The 21,882-nt window shown below is 42.7% G+C and overlaps 1 protein-coding gene across 13 annotated transcripts in view; it reads right to left on the minus strand.

Moving 5' to 3' along the window:
• NAV3 (neuron navigator 3) overlaps positions 1-21,882 on the minus strand; it is an 854,219-nt gene that overhangs the window by 268,063 nt on the left and 564,274 nt on the right. For all 13 annotated transcript variants that reach the window (XM_030548663.1, XM_030548662.1, XM_030548658.1 and 10 more), the window contains 2 exons: positions 8,874-8,991; positions 8,151-8,203 (listed from right to left, as the gene is read on the minus strand). In XM_030548663.1, coding sequence (XP_030404523.1) covers positions 8,151-8,203; positions 8,874-8,991 — 171 coding nt within the window. The remainder of the gene's footprint in view (positions 1-8,150; positions 8,204-8,873; positions 8,992-21,882) is intronic.

Below are 21,882 nucleotides of genomic sequence, written 5' to 3' on the forward strand. Positions count from 1 at the left end.
CAGGGGCATGCACAAGGGGGGGACAAGCCTCCCAATAATTAACAGGGGCAAATAGTTCCTCCAGCCCCAGGGGCTGCAGCAGGGAAAGCATTCTCTTCCAGCCATGGAGTTGCGGTGGGAGCTGACAGCTCCTCTGGCCCTGGGGCCATGGTAAGGGCACAGAATGTGACCCCCCTTAAAAGCAGTGAAATTTAAATTCCTGTGCATGATCCTGCAACCAAATGAGACCAACACATATAGCTTCCATACCTTCTTACCTTCCCTAATAAGTGCAATGCCCTTCGTAATTTATAGCTGTACAATGCCCATAGACAAAATCATATTGGTTTCAGAGCATACAATTCTGAACAGGAATTCCTCTATGCTCCTAGCCATTTCTATAGCTATAGTCTAGAAGCCACTGTTTAGAAGAGATGTTGGCTTTTAAGAAGTGGGGAAAAGTGCATATTCAGACATTGCAGTGACTGAAGTCATATAAGTATGCAGGATAGATAGGGGGAACTGTCCTGCTGTTTGAACAATACTGATATTGTGGCCTCTCTTAGAATACTTGTGAGTGATCCCTTTTCATATGCCTCTAGACGCATCTCAAACAGTAAAGATTTCTAAGTTATTTTAAAAACGTACAAGAGACCCATTCAGCCCAGTGGTCTTTGCCCTGCTAGGAGGAAAACAGATTTCCTTGTTTTGCTTTCCAAAATGGACACTCATAAAACTTCAGACTGCTCTGCTGTTAACTGGGATAAACTTGGTGCTACTATTTGGGCCTTGAAGTGTAGGTCTTCTGAAAGTCACTGCCAAGGCCGGCACCAGCCCAGCAAGCAAGTGCTTGGGACGGCCAACGGAGAGGGGCGGCATACCAGGCTCTTCGGCAGCAGGTCCCTCACGCCCTCTCAGAGCGAAGGACCAGCCGCCAAATTGCCGCCAAAGACTGAAGCGGCGGCAGTAGAACTGCAGATTGCGATCATGGCTTTTTTGTTGTTGTTGTTGCTTGGGGCAGCAAAAACCCTGGAGCTGGACCTGGTCACTGCATAAAAAAGGCACCATTTTGCTTAGTAGATCTGCACCTTTTGTGTACCCAGAATCATACTTCCTTACAACAGTAACTAAACCAAATTTCTACTGCTTTTTTACTGATGTTAGCACTGCAGAGCCAACACAGCTGAGAGAGAAAGCTGGATTCTAGAATTTCTTGCATACTTCCACAAAATTCCAATTACAGCCAATTGTGCACATCTGTGCAAATCATTGAAAGCATGGGGTTATTCAAGAAACACAGGGGACAGAATTAGAAGGCAAGGAGGTTGCACAAGTATAACTGAGGTCAGAAATTGGCCTGAAGAGGAGGCCTCAGGCATGAGAAGGAAGGAACTCGGGTTGGCTTTCAAATCCCCAGACTGAATGTGTAGTAATGGTATTTAGGGAGGAAGTCCCCACTCCTATATATATGTGGAAATATATATATATATAATATATATATAATGTTTCCACTTGTAATCTGATTTCAGAATATAAACCATTTCAGAGTATAACACACTTTAATGGAAAAACTGGCTTGGAAATACTCTGATGTGTAACCATCAATATGATATCCAGAATGTATATACCCAATTTCACTGCAATATTTACAGATTTGACATTTGATATCCTTAGTCTAAATTCCTCATATTTTAAAAAATAAACCATGATACTATTTTTAGTATCAACTCCTCAAAACCAAAGGTTGGAACACAGAAAAGTTCCCAGCTTCTCAGCATTTCACAAAGGTGTATGCAGGATGACAGTACATGGGTGTCATGCTATCCATTCCTCTCTGTGCAGATTCTGTTTTCCTTCACTGGGAAGGGGCAGAAGCTACACAATTTGGAGGTTGAATTTGGCCTGTAAATTTTATGAGGAAAATACAGAATATTTGTTGAGTCCTCTCCCCCAGAAAGAAAAAAAAATAGCTTCCTCATCTATCATTTTTATTCCTCACAGTGGAGGACATCACTGGGTTTGGACACAACTCTGTGTTTTAGTTGCTAAATTCACCACAATGAAGGCAATCCAAACTCCCCACACCCATCCCCTCCTTTCTCCTTTCATACATTCAAAGACTTTTAAGTTAAAAAGGGACCATTATGATTATCTAGTCTGACTTCCTGCATGACACACGTCATAGAATTTCAGTTAGTAATTCCTGAATCAAATCCATAGTTTCTGTCAGATCTAGAATATATAATTTAGGAATACATCCACTCTTGATTTAAGGACTTGAACAGGGAAAACATTGATTTCTAAAGAGCAATTCTATGTGCAGATTCTTGGCCAAATTGGCAAAAAGCATCGACTGGCTTCGTGGAGCAATTCTGCCTGATTAGATATACAACATTACTTTGCAATGTCTAGCCATCACGTCTCCTATAGCAGGGATTCACCAATGCTCTAAAAACAAACCCAGTGTTCCTAATTTGAGAAAAGACTACTCCCTCTTTTGGACAGGGATAGGCATACCATTCTGTTTATTCAAGGAAGGAGAAGGACAGGGGCCATTCTTAAGTGCAAAATTCTGGTACTCTCCTGTTCTAAATCTGGTAACTAACCATCACAGTCTGATAAAATTTAGTGCCATTGTTCAGGTAGAAGAATTGAAAGATTTAGGGGTGCCCCACTGGTCACAAGCTTACTATGTGCACATTGCCAATGTGAGCATGAACTGTAGACATTGAAAAGGAAGTCCTTGGGTAGATCCCTGCAAGGAAATAATTAAAAACTAGATTATTAGGAACTAGAATTATGGGTGAGTTACCAACTAAGGTGTCTGATCTCCAAAAGTCATCTCCAAAACAGACAAAATCAGAGAGAACACTAAGAAGGTATTTTGTTTGTTGTTGGTTAATTATGAATCAGTGCAGGCAATATGACTGGAATATATAGAGAGAGAATGTGTTCACAGCAGCTTTCCATCCAGTGGGCTTTGTCCACCTGTATGGAATGAAAGGGGCATGGCCCCTTTAAGAGATTCCCCCTACAATGGGGTTGGGGGGGGTTGGGGAAAAGTTTACAGGGACAAACAGGAAGATCTGGAAACTGTTAGGGGCCAGGTCTGGAGAAAGTCACTGTGCTGCCCTTCATGCTGACAAGAGGTGGGGTGGTATTTATACCCCTGGAGAAGCTCTCTTAACTGGGATTGGGCAGATACCACCCACAAACTTGGCAAAAGGACCAGGGTTTCCTCATGATCCACTGAAAGCATTTTGCTAGTTGCACTTTTCTTTGGGGACTGGGAAGAAATTTTTCCCTCACTTCCAAATTGGTCGAGGTGGGGAGGGTTTTTTTGCCTTCCCCATGGTGAGTCTGGGACTTGTTGGGGTGGAGCAGTGGGGTTAAGCTTATAACATTCTACAGGCCATTATCCTCTGATCCCACTGATGATTACCAAAAGAAACTACACCATCTGCTCAGGAAACTCCCTGAGAAAGCACAGAAACAGATCTGTACAGACACATGCCTAGAACCCCGAGCAGGTGTATTCTATTTGCTACCCAAGATCCATAAACCTGGAAATCCTGGACGCCCTATCATCTCAAGCATTGGCACTTTAACAGCAGGATTGTCTGGCTATGTGGATTCTCTCCTCAGGCCCTATGCTACCAGCACTCCTAGCTATCTTCGAGACACCACTGACTTCCTGAGGAAACGACAATCCATCGGTGATCTTCCTGAAAACACCCATCCCAGCCACTATGGATGTAGAAGCCCTCTACACCAACATTCCACACAAAGATGGACTAGAAGCCATCAGGAATAGTATCTCCGATAATATCACGGCTAATCTGGTGGCTGAACTTTGTGACTTTGTCCCCACCCACAACTATTTCACATTTGGGGACAATATATACCTTCAAGTCAGCGGCACTGCTATTGGTACCTGCATGGCCCCACAGTATGCCAACCTCTTTATGGCTGATTTAGAACAACGCTTCCTTAGCTCTCGTCCCCTAACGCCCCTACTGTACTTGCGCTACATTGATGACATCTGGACTCATGGAAAAGAAGCCCTGGAGGAATTCCACCATGATTTTAACAATTTCCATCCCACTATCAACCTCAGCCTAGACCAATCCACACAAGCGGTCCATTTCCAAGACACTATTGTGCTAATAAGCAATGGTCACATAAACACAACCCTATACCTGAAACCCACTGACCACTATACTTACCTACATGCCTCCAGCTTCTATCCAGGACACATCATACGATCTATTGTCTACATCCAAGCTCTAAAATACAACCGTATTTGCTCCAATCCCTCAGACAGAGATAAACACCTACAAGATCTCTATCAAGCATTCTTAAAACTACAATACTCACCTGCTAAAGTGAAAAAACAGATTGACAGAGCCAGAAGAGTACCCAGAAGCCACCTACTACAGGACAGGCCCAACAATGAAAATAACACAACGCCACTAGCCATCACCTACAGCCCCCAACTAAAACCTCTCCAGCGCATCATCAAAGATCTACAGCCTATCCTGAAAGATGATCCCTCACTCTCACAGATCTTGGGAGACAGGCCAGTCCTCGCTTATAGACAGCCTCCCAACCTGAAGCAAATACTCACCAGCAACCGCACACCATACAACATAAACATTAACCCAGGAAACCATCCTTGCAACAAAGCCCAATGCCAGCTCTGTCCACATATCTATTCAAGAGACACCATCATAGGACCTAATCACATCAGCCACGCCATCAGGGGCTTGTTTACCTGCACATCTACCAATGTGATATATGCCATCATGTGCCAGCAATGCCCCTCTGCCATGTACATTGGCCAAACAGGACCGTCTGAACGCAAAAGAATAAATGGACACAAATCTGACATCAGGAATCATAACATTCAAAAACCAGTGGGAGAACACTTCAACCTCTGTAATCACTCAGTGACAGACATGAAGGTGGCAGTTTTGCAACAAAAAAACTTCAAAAACAGGCTCCAAAGAGAGACTGCTGTACTCGAATTAATATGCAAATTAGATACAATTAACTTAGATTTAAACAGACTGGGAATGGTTGGGTCATTACACTAATTGAATGTATTTCCCTATGTTAAATTCTCCTCACACCTTCTATGGGTCATCTCAATTATCACTTCAAAGGTTTTTTTTCTCCTGCTGATGATAGCTCATCTCAATTGATTGGACTCTTCCAGTTGGTATGCGTACTTCCACCTTTTCATGTTCTCTGTATGTATAAATATCTCCTGTTTGTGTGTTCCATTCTTTGCATCTGAAGAAGTGAGCTGTAGCGCACAAAAGCTTATGCTGAAATAAATTTGTTAGTCTCTAAGGTCCCACAAGTACTCCTGTTCTTTTTACAACTTAGTATGTAAAACTTGTGGTGGATGTCCAGTGTGGGCACTCATTACGGAAGGGATATCATTATCAGATGGAACTGATTGATGAAAGATTTGAAGGAAAGCATCCCTTAAGGGAGCTGAGTAAGGGAGCTGAGGGTCCTATGTCTCATACAGCAGGGAGCTGACTCCCCTCCTTTTCTTAGCCTCTGTTAAGGGAGCTGAAGAAGTAGGGTTTGGGGTTCTTATGTCTGGAATAGTGGGGAGCATCAGCTGATGATCCCTTTCTTTTACAGCTCCCTTTCACCTCATAAAAGGAGAGGGCGTCAGGTTCCCAGCAGCGGGATAGATGGAACGTGGCTGGGAATTATGTGCAAATGATTAAGGAGAGGATGATGACCTGCACTTTATAATTTATTGCTGGGTACTTCCAGATATTTTATGTGAATAAACTTTGCAGCCTAATTAAACCACATCCATTGCCTGCTGTGGTTTTTTGGACACGGCAGAACAAGTTATGTTCTCAACAGTAGGACACCCAGGTAAATGTCCTCTTTCTTCACATAAGCTAGAGGTGGGGCAAAGACAGCTTTATTCCTGAAGGCTGCCAATGTCCTCAATGGACTTTTCCAGCACTGTGAAGTCCTGAGGCATAAGTATGTCCTGCCCATGACCTTATGAATTCAACCAGGAGTGGGATGAGACAATGGGCCACTACAACACACAAAGATTCCCTCTACTCAGGAGCAATATTAAGTGGCCCAGAACTACTAGGTTTCTAGCTACTTTGCATCAGCATTTATGTACTTAATTTTTACTGTATGGAAAAATTATTAAAAAATTAAAGTTGTTTTATTTTACATTTTCAATAAAAATACTTTTTCCAGGGACACTTTCATTGAAAATGAAGTAGAAAAAGAATGCGATCTTAGCATATTTTGGGGGAGTTCTATGGCCTGTGTGATACAGGAGCTCAGACTAGATGATCACAGTGGTTCCTTCTGGCCTGGAAATCTATGAATCTAGCAAAATGAAAAAAATTAAGGAGAAAAGCAGAAAGCTACCCCGGCGGAAGAGTTACGACTTGTGCTGGGGTGCAGGAGGAGAGAAAGCAAGGGCAAACAGCGACTATCATATGAAACAAAAAAAACAGCAAAATGATGCCAGGAAAGCAAGCATATGGCAAACAGCTATTGAAAAGGAAGCAGCAAGATTCAGTAGCTAGGGCACAGTACAAGCTGCAAGTACTCAGGAGACTTGGGTGCTATTACCAGCTCTCCCATGACTGTATTCCATTGGGCAAACCTCTTAACATCTCACCACCTCCATTTTCCCATCTGCAAAACTGGAGAAAATGATGCCTCCTAACCCTGGCACGTTGCTTTAAGATGTACAGACCTAAAATGCTATTAAAACACTAACAAGGGCGGCAGTATGGCCTAGCACACGGAGTTCAATTCCCAGCCCCTGTGCAGCCTTGGGTAAGTCTTTACTTCTCCACACTTTTGTTTTTCCTCCTGCCCTTAACATGTGTCTTGGTACTTCAGGACAGTGATTGACTTTTAGTACTTGTGTGCATAGTGCCTAGCACAATGCGGCACCACTCTCAGCTGGTACCTCTACTTTTTGCTGTAATACAAGCAATGAATAATAATAACAACTCTGTGTGTGTGAGTGTGTGTGTGTATGTTTATAAGTTAGAAAGCAGAGACAAGACTAAACAATACTGTCCATTTTAATGATTTTGGTTTCTGTCAAGTTTAAAAAACAACCACATAATTACTTAGTTTCATTTTACCTAAAAATCTCTCCCTTTATTCTTTTTCCAGTTTACAGAATAAAACTTGCCTGGAAAAAGGTGACTAAATGTAAATACTCTTGATAATCTCCAATTTCCACTTTCTTGTCTAGTTCCAGTAGTTTGCTACTATGCAACCTCACCAAAAGATATATCCAAATCTTCTCACTCCCAAAGCCTTGCCTGCAGTGAATGTGTGTAAATTAGTCACCCATTATTTGAATGAGAATAAGCAGTTACAATTCCTTGGAATTGGTCTAGTGGAACAGTTCAAAGACAGCACAGTGTCGATATCAAATGATTGCTGTAGGTGAGAGGTGACGTAACGGAAAATCAGATTTTGTACCGTCATTTCTACAACCTGCTAATGAAGTTCTCTCGTATTAAGCCTGGAGTTTACTAACCAATCAAGACAACAAAAAATTAATAAGCCTCCATCTGGATCATAGTCAATTAAGGCTATTTATCTGAGAGTATTAAACTGCCTTTAGCTGGATGCCAGTTATAGGTCAGAGAGCTATATGACTAACATGCTATTTCTGAAAATACTGGAGTCAGTGCATTTAAATGGACTTCAGAGTGGACAAGCCAAAAGGCTATTTATATTCAAAAATAAGTTGGCAAGGCCTGTATTTAAAACCAGCTGTCCAGACACAAAGGCTCCCCTTAACATTTATTGTGAGGTTTATTGCCTTTAAAACTGAAGTTAAATGAAATTATCTGGATATTCAGGAGAAGAGCAGGTTAGTTACAACAGTTCACTATGTTAACTGGGACTCAAGAAATTTTGTTGCTCAGCTAACTCAAGACCCTGAGATAGTTTGTACTAAAGTGAATTGACAAACACCAAACATATGCATAAAGGTATCAGTAAGATTAAAAGAGAATTAGGAGTTTGTAGTAAACATGGGTTTGAGTATTCCACAGTTAAACAAAATAAATAATCATTAAAAAGCATCTTAACAAAGAGAAGAGATTCTAATATTTACTAAGAATTTACGTTATTCTTACCATTTGAGATTGGCTCCTGGGACAGCCATTGATATCTTCAACCTTTTCATTGGCTAAAGAAAAACAATAAAGTGAAAAAAACCCCACAAGAATAAATGAAGGGGGGGGAGGACAACAGAAGAAAAATAGAAAAGGCAAAGCAATAAAGTGTGCAGTGGTTTGTTGACACAGAGCTCCCTCCCCAGTACAGTACAGCCCTACAGTAACAACACTCTTGTAAGCAGCAGTTTCTTCCACATGCACAAATCATGCAAAAGGGAAGTGCGAAGGAGGTTGCTGCTAATTCTTCAGCCCCTGCCAAATGACTGCTGACACGAAGTCTTCCAAAATTGTCTTTGCAGGGTCAGGATATAGTTTCAAGGCATCCTCAAAAGTATGAGCCACGCCAATTAACAAAATGCACACATGGGAGACATATGCTGTAATGCAGCCTTCATTTCTGAAGATTCAAAGTGTGTAAGAAACAGTTTGGGCCATTTAAAGTATAGTTAAACAGCCACTTCCAAACATCCTCACATAAACATACACACATACATATATATATTAATTAAGAAGGAAAAAACACATATATTTCAGAGATATATGGACCAAGTCAGGATATATTATTTGGATTAATTTCATTGTTAAATATATCCAACTTAAGTTATATATTCTCTCCCCCCTTCACATCCGCCCCCCATGCAAGGAGTCAGCTCATGCTGCTTCTCTGAGCACAGGTCTTACCAATGATCTGGATGATTTCTGCTAGCAGAACTCCATCTGCAATATCCTGTTGCAAATCCTTGATCAGCCGCTTGTGGCCAGATTTTGCTAGGTAGTGGTTAGCCCAATCAGTGTAAATCTGCAGAGCAGAGGAGAAGGAAGCAGAGAAAGAGGGGACGAGAGAAAGAAGACAATAAAAATTGTTAAGACAAATGTTGGCTTACATATGAGAACTAATCTGCATCACATTCCACTTTAAGAAGTCAGCACTAAAGGAAACTGTCTTAACATTATTTTAAAAAACACAGTCCTCCCCTCCTCTTGCCATTTTGTCTGTTATTTTAAACTTGAAATGATTCAGTTTGTTTCATGAGTGTTCAAACTCAGTGTGACCAAGAAAAAAATTCCCCTTATGACTATCAAGGAAACTGCTGTCACAGATCAATCACTTCCACCATAACCACACCACCCTCCACTTGTATCTCTCTAAATTTACACATGCACACGCACACACCCCCCAATCAATTTAAAATATCTGATTTTAAAGGAAATGGTAACAGAAATGTGTGTGTGTAATGGTTCACTGGGTCTGATATTTATAATACTGTATTTGAAAATGCTTCTGCTTATTTTATGCAAATAATCACAACTTCCTGCTGTTCTGCGACATTTCATTTGCTCTATCGCCTATAGTTAAGCCTGCCATAATGTGCACAGAAGAGAGTGAGAGCAACAAATGTACAGTAGTCATGTCAATGGAATTACAGCATATAGTCTGAAAGTATATTGTGTCCATTCTTCATGAAAATGAGGGGTGGGGTGAGTTTGACCAACTCATCTTATTCAACAACAGATGCCACTTGACAGCACAAGGTTAAAAAACGTTAGCCGAAGGACGTCCCAGAACAGAGCAAAGGGAGTAAGAATAGTTGTACAGAAAGTCTGTGGATAGATACTGAAACAGAGTGCACAGCTACATGTACAGCAGTGGTCACTAAGTAGTAGATCGTGCTCGATTGGTCGATCCTGGAGCCTATGACAGCTGATCGCGATCTCCGGCCACTAAAAGCCCAGGGACAGCTGGGCTAAGGCAGGCTTCCTGCCCACCTTGGCCCCATGCAGCTCCTGGAAGTGGCCAGCATGCCCCTGAGGCCCCTGCGGGTGCGGGGGGCAGGAGTCTCCACACACTGCTCCTGCCTGCAAGCACCGCCCCCGCAAGAACAGGAAGGAATGGGGAACTGCAGCCAAGGGAGCTTTAGGGGCAGTGCCTGCAGAGAGGGGCAGCACAGGCAGCCATGTGCTCCCCTCCCCCCAATCCTCCCCGGGGCCGCAGGGGCGTGATGGCTGCTTCCAGGAGCGGCATGGGGCTGAGACAGGCAGGGAGCCTGCCTTAGCCCCACTAAACCACTGACCAGGAGCCACCCAAAGTAAGTGACACCCGACGAGAGCCCGCACTCCAACCTCCAGTTCTGAGCCCCCTCCCAGAGCCAGCACCCCATACCCCGTCCTGCAGCCCCGAACCACCTCCTGCACCCCAACCCTCTGCTGCAGCCTGGAGCCCCCTCCTGCACCCAAACTCCCTCCCAGAGACTGCACCCCCTCCTGCACCCCAACCCCCTGCCCCAGCCCAGTGATAGTGAGTGAGGGTGGAGGAGAGCAAGAAATGGAGAGATGGAATGAGTGGGGTAGGACCTCAGGGAAGGGATGGGGTAGATCCTGAGTTGCACTTAAATTAAAAAAAAGTGATCTTGTGCATAAAAAGGTTGGAGACAACTGATGTACAGTATATACACACAGAGGGATCAGATTCACCAGTTGAAAGGAGGTGGAAATTACACCTCCATTTATCAGCAAGGACCACTGCATCTCAGAAAATACTATGAGTCGTTCTCACAAGAAGGGGCAGCTGTGGCTACCATTGCAAGCTCAAAGAGAGTGCTGTGCAGACAAGGGCGGCTCTAGGTATTTTGCCGCCCCAAGCACAGCAGGCAGGCTGCCTTCGGCAGCTTGCCTGCAGTAGGTCCCTGGTCCCGCAGATTTGGAGGCAAGCCTGCAGGAGGTCCGCCGAAGCCGCTGGACCAGCGGACCCTTCTCAGGCATGCTGCCGAAGGTAACCTGCCTGCCGCCTTCGCAGAGACTGGCAGAGCGCTCCCTGCGGCTTGCCGCCCCAGGCACGCGCTTAGTGTGCTGGTGCCTGGAGACACCCCTCTGTGTGAAGAAGTGCTGAATCAGTGCCCCAGCAGCCTCTTCTCAGCCAACACTGCCTACCTCGTGGACTGCGCTGATCCCCTCTGCTCTCCATCCCTGGCATAAGGAAAAGTGTAATCACTTACTACTGCCATAGGATCCTCTGCTGGCAAAAGATATCATAGACTTTGTGGTAATTCTAGCCTTCACTATATACTATACACAATGACTTTTTAAAGTATTTCCATAAACTGTGATATTACCATTGGAAGAAAACATACAATATGTTGCACTTGCACATCTTCCATCCAAGGATCTCAACTCACTTTATAAACATGCATTTATTTAACCACACAGAACCCTGGGGAGCTAGGGAAACAGTAGTATCTCCATTTTACAGATTAAAAACAGAGGCACAGAGCAGTTAACAACTTGCTCCCATTACACAGGAAATCTGTGGCAGAAGCAGGAAGAGAATCTGGGGCTGGATCCCAGTTCTGTACCTTAACCACAAGATCAGCATCTGTTCTCCAGCATGACACAATTACTGCGCCTCACCACAAAGTATTGCACTTAGGGTGAAAGAGAGAGTTTCAAAGGCTCCTGGGAACTTTGGTTCCATGTAAGTTCTGTAAGTTCCTGGACACTTCATCACAAGGCTCCTCTCCACTTGGTAATAAGGAATGTCATAAAATACAGGATAACTTGCTTGATCTAAGGTTTTTATTCTCAAGTACCTGAGGATATGTCAATAACTGGTTATCTTGACTACTGCAGAACTTAAAATAATTTCTCTGCATTACATTCTGGAAATGAAAGAGGGTCCTGCTTTCTCCCATTCCCAAAGAGCACTTCTGTAAGAGTGGCCACGCTAGATTTCCCGTTTACCCAGAAGATGACTTTAGACAGCACCATGCATTTTTTAACTCTGACGTCATCCACTGTGGTGATGCCCATTCACCTGGTTTAGGAGAGGAGGGAGATGAAAAGCAGTTCCATTAAAATGTTTTTAATCTTTCTAAAACAGCAGTTCTCAGGCTGTGGGTCAGGACCCCAAAGTGGGTTGCGACCCCATTGTGATAGGGTTCATGGGGCTGGCATTAGACTTGCTGGGGCCAGGACTGAAGTCTGAGCCCCACCGCCTGGGCCTGAAGCCGAAGCCGAAGCCCTGGGTGATGAAGCTCTGGCTTTGGCCTCCCTCCTAGCCTTGTGTAGTAATATTTTTGTTGTCAGAAGGGGATCACGGTGCAAAGAAGTTTAAGAACTCCTGCTCTAAAACATTTCTAAAGTAGTGTTTCTTTAGCATATGTGGCCTATACAGAATGCGTGGTTATAAGGAGTGCTCTAAAGATTGCATTACAACGTATGTGGAACACCTTGAATTCACAATAATAAAACCTGTATATCAAATGTACATCAGCACGCATTCTCTACTACCGGGATTTCAACTTTGAGAGAGATTATTTGAAAGAATTCAAGAGAGCCATTCTCTGAACTATTACTATAGTATACTATAATCTGAACTATTTTCTCTACTCCAATGAAACTGACCCACTGAACCACATGTAATTTAATATCTGACCCAATTACATTGGGTTAGTTTCATATTACAAATTTAAAAAAAAAAAAAAAACTTTGTCAAGCATTTCCTTCTTCATGCTGCACACCCAGACATAATCAGCTATACTAACCCCAAGTCTGACAACAACTCAAACGATCCCTCTCACAAAACAGCTGCTGTTTTCTATCTAATATCCAAAGAATCGACAGTGTCCTGCAAACAAGCAAAACATCCCAACAGGTTCCCTTTTTTCAATATTTTAACACGTTAAAGAAAAAGTTACAAAGCCACCAATATTGAAAGATATTTATCATGTAAATCAGCATTTTTCAAAGCAATGTCAATGGACCACACCTCAGCAGTGATACACCCAGGAGATCCTTCACCTACAAAATGGTCCAAAAATGAAAAGCTTAAACTGTTGTTGATATAAATAAAATATCAACCAGCTGGAAAGGAATATATGGTTTCAGTTCCTCTTTTTCTGCAGGGATCACCACCCTCTTATCTGCCTTGCCCTCCTCCCCTCCCACCCCCAGTAAGAGAATGCACATCTCATTCAGCCCATTCTTTCAGGGATCCAACTGCTCACAAGTTATTTGTAAAAAATGAGAAGCATGTATATCAGAGATACGGAACTGTAAGAATGTTCTCATGCTGATGTGCTGTTTCTTTTACACCAAACTCTCTGAAGAAAATGGCATGTGAAATAGAGAAGCAGGCCTTCATAGTTCATGATTATCAGAATACCTGAAGGGCTGATAATTATCTATCTTTAAAAAGATTCCTTGAGTATAAACACAAAATGCCCCCACACCATTTGATAGAACAACCTCATATCCAACACACACAGGATGGAGAAGACATGCAGAGATGATGATACAAGTCAACAGTTCCATCTGCTTTTCATTAGGACCCTAATACTGTGATGTGATGAGCACCTTCAAGTGGGAGCTGAGGACTGTGACACAGACGTATCCAGGCAGATATATTTTCTCTGCATCCAACCATCTTCTTACTATTTAACCAAAGGGATCATGTGCATTTTCTGCCAAAAGCTAAGAACTAGTTGATTGTCATGGTTATTGTGAGATACTTGTATGGGAAATACCTTAAGAGATATGTAAAATGTAGATAAGAGGTTCTCAAACTGTGGTCTGAGCTACATTCAGGTGGTCCGAGGATAGTTCCCTCTAAGGTGCGCAGCTGGGCAGCCACATACTAGAGAATGAAGGGGCACCCACCTAATTAGCGGAGACTTGCAGGTATGGCTCCACTAATTAAGTGCCTGGACCCTGGAGAAGACGCATATGTAAGGTGTCTTGGGGGGAATAGAGAGTAGGTGGGAGGGGGCAGTGGAGTGAGAAGAGGAGGTGGAGGGAATTTGGGATATACAGGGCTGCGGCAGCCAGAGAAAGCGGTGACTTTCCCCAGCTCCAGGGTTGCGGCTACCGGGGAGAAACAACCCTCTTCCCCAGCCTCAGCTCTGTGGCTGCTGTGGTGGGGGGAGAGACCCTCCTCCTTCCCAGCCCCAGCTTGGGGGCTGCTGCGGCAGGGGAGAGTGGGCACATCCATCACATTATAAAGGTAAGACTACGGATATTAAAATATGAGTTGTGTGCTTTTATCTGTAGAACAAAAAACGTTAATTATTATTAAGGTTTTTTTATATAGTGCTTTTATCCAAAGTGCTTTGCAATAGTTAGCTATCGGTACAAACAACATTTGGAAAGATCATTAAGTGGTCCACCGAGTTCCTCAGCAATTTTCAAGTGGTCAGCGAAAAAAAGTTTGAGAACCACTCATAAATTATTAGGTTGCAAAACTGTTAAAATGAAACTTCTCACCTGAGGTAAGGTGGAGTCTCAGGGCTAACTCAATCAACATTGAGAACAACTGGACATTTGCAGAGACAGCAGTTTGCTTGCTGCCTGGACCAGATGGAAATGAGCACTGACAAAAAACAACAAGCCCTTGAAGAGCTCTCTAAAGAGGGGAGCCCCTGGGTTCAGAGACAATAGCCTGCAACCGTATCAGAGCAGAATTGGTGCAAGTTATTATCCATTAAAGAGGAAAAAGGTGGATCCCAGCTTTCTAAACTTGACAGGCACTGCAAGAATTGTCCATTGGGTGAGAAATACCTTATCAGACAGGAAAGTAACTTGTTAATGTTTATAGGCTATTGATTGTATTTTATGGTAGTTTTTTTACTGTAACTTTATGTTTCCAAATCCTTTCATTTGCTTTTATCTGAATCTCTATCTCAAACTCTGATAAATAAACTTCAATCTGGTTTTGTTACAGACACACCTAAGTGACCCGCTAAGAGTGTTGAAGTGAGGTGAAAGCAGTGAATTGGGTGCTCTGCTTCCACAGAGCGGTGTACATTGCGGGTTTCCAGAAGATAAGGGACTGGCACTCAAATATAACAAAGTGTGGTGTAATTCACTAGCCTGCAGGAGGAAAGAGCAGGGCACCTGAAGCTTGAAGCAGAGTGCTTGCGTTGCCAGCAACCAATGACTGGGGAGCACGTCCCCTGGTGAGCCCATATAGGGCTCCATCTCACAGTGGTCACGTGTTGCTAATTCACCTGAACACCTCATGTGACCCCCGAAAGTGTCACAAGGATACTCACCATCTTGCAGGATCTGGCACCAGACCATGTCATCTTGTTTATTTGTTCAATTATGCTTACAAAAATCTTTTTCTCCTAGAAGTCTTTAAATTGAGGGACATGCTGCTTCAAACACAGTGCAAGTCTAAGAAAAAAAAAACCCACACACCACAGTGAGTCACTGCTATGCTTCCTCCCGGAGCCATCACTTATTTTACTAATGCAGTCTTATTACTGCTTGTTGGAATGAACTACTGACTTACTCATTTCCTTGACAATGAGTTTTCTCTCTTGCCACTGTTTTTTACATACACATCTGACAGAAGACTATTCAACTTCGACATTAGGCTTGAACAGTTAACAATGTTAACAGGGAGTCTATGTTATCTGTGCCATAGAAGACCAGTCTCAACAATACGATAACAGAAAAGAACAGAACAAATTCTATATCTGTGTGGTCCCAGTGTCTGTGATGATTTAACCACTTGCAATGCTGAAACAGAGCAATTTGAACTAAGGCCCGGGCCTTTTCAAGTTGCATTGGTTTCCCCTAGCATTCTTGAACTGCTTGTCATTCTGACATTCAAGAGCAGGGGAAATTAAACAATCTTTGATATCCAAATATAGTTCCGAACTTCATTTTGATACTTCATACATTGCTGTGAGGAATACAGTAGATGCACTTGGCAGAATCTGCTGTGAAACAAAGTGCTTTAGAAATGAATAAGGGGGAAATTCCGATATGCTGTTACCTTTCTTTCTAAGGGGGGGGAGGGGTGCTTTAATCATAAATCATTGGTTCTCTAGCATACCCACTCCAAAATCAATCTGGGTTGCTGAATGTTGTGCATATCTGGGGGATCTGTGTGTGGAATATAGGAGAAATGTCAGATTGATTTCACATCTGTTGTCAGCTAAAATGAAGTAGTAATTCATTGCACTTCTGTAGCACCCACCATGCGAGGATCTCAATGTGCTTTAGGCATTCATAAATTTAGCCTTAGTATCCTTGTGAGATAGTTAAACATAATGAATCTCTTTTTAGGGGAGGGGAACCTGAGACACAGAGCAATTTAAGTGAATCTCTCGAGGCTGAACAGAGCTGGGAACATAACCAGATACACTAATTCCCAATTCTGTGCTTTAATCACTTTGTGTAAATGCTCATATACTAGATCGTCTTATAAACAAACACTGGAAAAATCCATATCCTATGGGTTTAGGATCCATCTGCAATTTTTGTTTGCTTTCTACAGAACAGAAGCTTTCAGGTTTTAAAAGGAGTCTTTTAAAAAGTTGTTGCTATTGAGAAGACATCCTTCCTTCCACAAGTTAGTCTATTGTACTGTTACTCCATTATGCCAATATTGCTCAGTGAAAAAAGAGCTGTAGCCAACTGTTACAAATAGCAAGGAGATATTAGAAACCTTCTCCAGTCATTGAAGTTGGCAGCCTATAAGAGTCTGAAGAAACAGACACTTTCTCTAGCTGCCAAAATATATACCAACCTGGCATTCTGTCATTGACTCTAGTTAATTATTGCCCTCTCCACAACCCTGTAAAGTCCCACTCACAAAGGTCTAGACACAATTTTTTAATATGTAAGTTAGAAAGGGTCAGAGGGATAAACTGTAATCCCACTTCTGTCATTGCACCCTCACCCCCTTCCTATTTACCTTAGTTTCTCAGAACCAGTTAAATGCTACAGAATGAAGTCATATTTTTTCAAACCCTTTATTGCATTTTGCCATGCCTGGACCTTACAACTATTTTCAAACCTGTTTAAACAGGCAATATATAAACTGGGCCACTGTCTAGAGCACTATGTTTCCCTGATACCCGATCAGTAACTGCCACCCACTCCCCTTATCCAGATATAGAGCATTTAGCATCTGCTATAAAAAATAGCTGCATTTTGAATAGCATGAAAGAACTGAAACACTGTCTCAACGCCCATCATATTCTTCCCTACCACAGCCATCCTCCCACCTACACAAAGCATCTGTACTACGCTATTTTTAACAGCCTGTTTCCTAGCTGAACTTGCCTATATTTACCCACAGAATACGGCATGGCCAGCAGCAAGTTCTGGCCTATCAATGTGACTCGACTTAGAAAGGACGTCTATGGAAAGCCTGAATAGGGCCGTTCAGCCTTTTGTGTACATTGAATACTTAGGCTGTCTATTGAAGCAGCCAACAATTTTAGCAATGTTTGTAGTGATGCATCTTGTGCAGTGGGCATTTCTGTGTTAGGAACATGACTGAGACCAGCAAGTTCTTTTTCATGGGCCAGACAAGACTTTCAATAAGAAACGACTTTCAGTGCCTGATTCTGGACTGCTTAGTGAAAAAATAGAGTGGGGGTGATCATCAGGTTCCAGACACCCCAAGAGAAGAGCAAAAATTTTAAACTCCCAAAATAAGTAGTTCAACCAACTGATTGCATACTATGTCATTGTACTATAAAATATGTCTAGTAAGGTCTCTTATGAAAGCTTGTAATGTTCTGAACTTGATGGTCATGAGCTGGCCCTCTTTATACACCATGGTTATGCATTTATATATTTGTGAATATAGAAAACTGTGCTCATAAACTTCAGTTACACCTCACAGCAGGTGAACCATCGGGCAGGGAGTGGCTCCTCCGACATCAGTTGTTTTCATGAAACAGCTACAAGTTCATTCATTGCCCAAGCAAGGAAAGGACCATGGTGGACCATTAGAGTTATAGAAAAGACACTGAGACAACTCAAAATTGAAAGACCATCCAGGCCGCAAACATCATATCCAGAGGAAATTTCCCCCTCTAATTAACCATGAGTCACTGTGGAATGAAGGAATGAAGGGGGCGGGGAGGTAAAGGCCTTTAAAAGCAGGCTTGGAACTGAGGTTGTTTATCTAGAACCTGGGGGCCTGCCTCTAGGAAGGAAATGGTCTGTGAACACTGGCTCACTCCTACAGCTAGGGGGTACAGGGAAAGTGTTTTAAGGCAACAGGTAACTTGTATTAGAAAAGCGATTTTATCTAATAGTAAGTGTGAAGCCTGAGATTGCATTATTACGTTTATTTTCTGTGTGACTTGTATGTGTTTGCTTTCCCTTAGGATTTCATCTCTGAATCTGTCGTTCTATTATATAAACTTTTTATTTGCATCCCAAGCCAGTCTCTAGTGTACAAACTGCATGAAGCGTATGTGCCAATTTAAGCTGGTATCTAGGTGTCTGGTTTCATGCCTTCAGTGGTGACCAGAGGAGAATGGTCTGAGGGTCTGGTAATTAAGAATTCAGGGAGAACATGTTTGGGGAGACGCGTGACTGGAAGGGCTGTTGGTGTCACCCTGCAAGGCGTAACTAGGTTGGTGAGAGCCAGGATCAGACCTGATGCTTGTGGGTAGGCTATTGGTATCAGGGAATTGAAGCATAGGTGCACAGCACAAATGCCCCTGTAGTTAAAGGGCAGGTGGTGACAAATCCCCTTACTGGTCTGGGTGGTCCCCAAAACATCACAGAGGGCAAAGGTAGCTTTATATTACCTTAGTGCCTCATCACATTCTGGTGCCATCCAATGCCCTGCCCAGCACTCGAAATAAGCAAGAACAGCCTCACAGACGCCCTAAAATATGCCTGGCTGCCCACAAGGGCCTATTGCAATAGCCAAGAACAGCTGGGTTGCAGTGGTGTTCTGGCCATGCTCCCTCTGCCACGGGCTGTGAGGGTGTTGTGTAGACCAGGCTATGCTGGGTATTTGTTGTTCAGGTTACTCCCTACTCAGAGGAATTCTCCGGTAAGCAGATCTACAGCCTTTACAGCCCCTTCGTGGCACACTAGAGGGCATCAGAGAACCAGGCCCAGAGTCTCTGCCAGTATGGACTGGATTTGAATCAGTGACCTACAAGTTAAAACCTCTGATCTCAGACACAATCCATATATTGTTTAGTCTTCCAAAAGTTACAGTTTAAATTGAATAGTTAAGCACATCAACCTGCTAAATTACTTAACCCTTGTACTAAGTTAACAGTGCCAAGTTTTTACTTCAGCTAATCGTTAAAGCTAAAATTAATGTGGGTCTCCAACAGTTTATTTTTCTCTTTAAAGAAAGAAATGTTCAGACACAAAAACTGGAATATCAAATTTAATGAGACTAAAAATATTGAAACACTGAGCTCAACCAAGCACAGAATGGAAGGAAGGCTCCTGCTGTGCTGAAAATCAATACCGTAAAATGCTGTAAATCAAATGCATCCCAGGTGTATGGCAGCATCCTGTCAATTGCAGGCAGCAAAGCTGCCTGCAGTAAGTGTGTTATTTTTAAATATTGCTTTCTCTTCCATCTCTCCATCTGGCTTTCCGTATGATCATTAAGAAAACAAAAAAGTTCTTTGGGACATTATGTGAATCGTGTGAGAGGGCAAAATATTAAGATGATTAAACTATAAATCCAGAAAATGAAAGTAGAGTGATTTAAATTATAGGCAAAATGGAAGCCAATGCTTTTCATTTAACAAACGATAGTCAGTAAATTATAACCTGTAATTTAGGTTTCTGAATCCCAGTTAAGCAAATGAGGACAATTACTTGTTAATGAATAGAAATGATCTAAAGAGCAAAATAATTGAAACATCAGGATCTTTGACATTTGGTTCTACCTTGTAAGTAGGAGTGTGCATTTATTAACAACCTTCACCAATCACAGTTAAGCAAAAAAAGCAGCAGCAACCCACCGTAAAGCAGTCATTGGCAGTCTCTGGAATATGTATCTAACCCTTCTTCGGTTGATATACATTTCCAGGTACAATTTCAGTCAGTGAAGCCAATCGTTCCAGTAACTTTTGGGGTGACTTACTGCTTTCCCTTTCTTCACATTTCATACCAAATCCTGGCTTACCTTTAGATGACCACAAGTGCTAGGGACCAATATACACCATTGGTATCAAAGACTTTCCAAGCTTTACCCCTCAGTCAGATGAAAGACAACAAAATTGGCAGTGTGTGTGTGTAGGGATTTGTATCTGGTAAACATACCCCCCCCCTAAAAAAAAAACCACCACCCATCTCCCTATATAACCTAAAAATATGTTCATTCATTGCAGAGAGATGGATTAACTTGTTTTATAGGTTGACCCCATCATTGTTTTTACTAGCTCATTGCAGGTAATGTATTCTAGGTCCCATGCAGTAGCTGTGAAGTGCCACAGGAAGGAGCTAGATAATCACATTGTAGCTGCAAAACAATCAAGCAGACATCTGCTGCTCTACAGACCTGTATTACAGCAGTGATGACACCAGGAGACTATTAATAGAAGCACTGAGCCTTCAGAAGTAACAAGGAGGTAACACTAGTTATCACATACAAAGATTCCTAAAACAATTTTAATCCTGGAGATTTCTCATTTTAAACACACCAGACTGTGTCTTTAGATCTCAGTTCAGGTTCAGCATTCCTTGTAAATATTAGGCCTTCAAATTACCTTCCAACAAACATTTAATGAAATTGCAATAAAAACAGAGAATTTACTATTTACCATGTATGTTTGCATTCATATATAAAACAGATTGAAATTTGATTCAGCTGCATCCTCACAATGCATTTCACTACAATGTGGAGACCTGGGGTTTTCTGCAGGGCATAGGTGGGTGCCACTAGAGATATTGCTCAGCCTCCAGGGCGGGGGAAGAGGCTGGAGGGGGCAAAGGGGTTGATGGAGAAGCACACTAGCTGCATTGCATATTGTAACATAAATTAACCACAAACTAACCATTACAGAGTCTTCCCTAAGGCATTATGATCCAGATTTTTATGGCTGTTCAGGTATTGTGGGGCTCAGTGTTGCAACACCTAATTGGTTTAGGAGCCTAAATGTCATTTTCAAAAGGGTTTTAGGCACACAGGAGTCTGTATTCCATTGACAGTCTATGGGATTTAGGCTCTTAACTGCCTAATCCCCTTTTGAAAATGAAATTTAGTCTCCTAAATCTGTTAGGCATTGCAACAGTGAGAGCTGCAATGCTTAAATACTTGCAAAAATCTGGGCCTATAACAAGGGGGAAAGTGACACAACAGAATCAAACCAGGGGTAATAGAGTGATGAAAAATTAATCTGATTGAAAGGAATGGGATGAAACTGAAGCACGCAAGCGCACGCATATACACATGTGTGTGATATTCTTTCATTATAAAAAGTGTCCATTATTAGTGCTAAGGGAGTTAGTGTTAGTTCTGTGCTGTGCACTGCCAAATAGATCTCCTCCCCCACAGGCTGGGAAACAGAGCTGGGAGGGCAGGGAGAAGAAGGTGATCTGGGAAGGAGCAGCGTTTCCATTGCCAGCCCAGAGGAGGAGGTATGCAGCAAAAGGCACAGACAATAGCTCTCTAGGTGTCCTCCAGTGGGACAGCAAAGGCTGGCTCAGGCTGCTGTATGGGAGTTCTTACTTCATGCCTCTGGGATGGTGAAACTGGAGTATGGGATGCCTTTCCCCGTCCTGCTCCGACGCTAATGGATGCAATAGCCATGATTGGCTCTGGCTGCCCCGCTGGAGCTTCTGCTCCCCTCCTGTTACTATATATGTGCCACCATACATTCTGAGCATCCATACAGCCAGTCCATAAAACGTTTAGAGCTCCAACATTAATTCAAGAATGGGAAGGACCAGAGTAGGTAAATCTTTT

Source organism: Gopherus evgoodei, chromosome 1 (assembly GCF_007399415.2).
Source record: "Gopherus evgoodei ecotype Sinaloan lineage chromosome 1, rGopEvg1_v1.p, whole genome shotgun sequence".
In the NCBI taxonomy this organism is placed as follows: domain Eukaryota; kingdom Metazoa; phylum Chordata; order Testudines; family Testudinidae; genus Gopherus; species Gopherus evgoodei.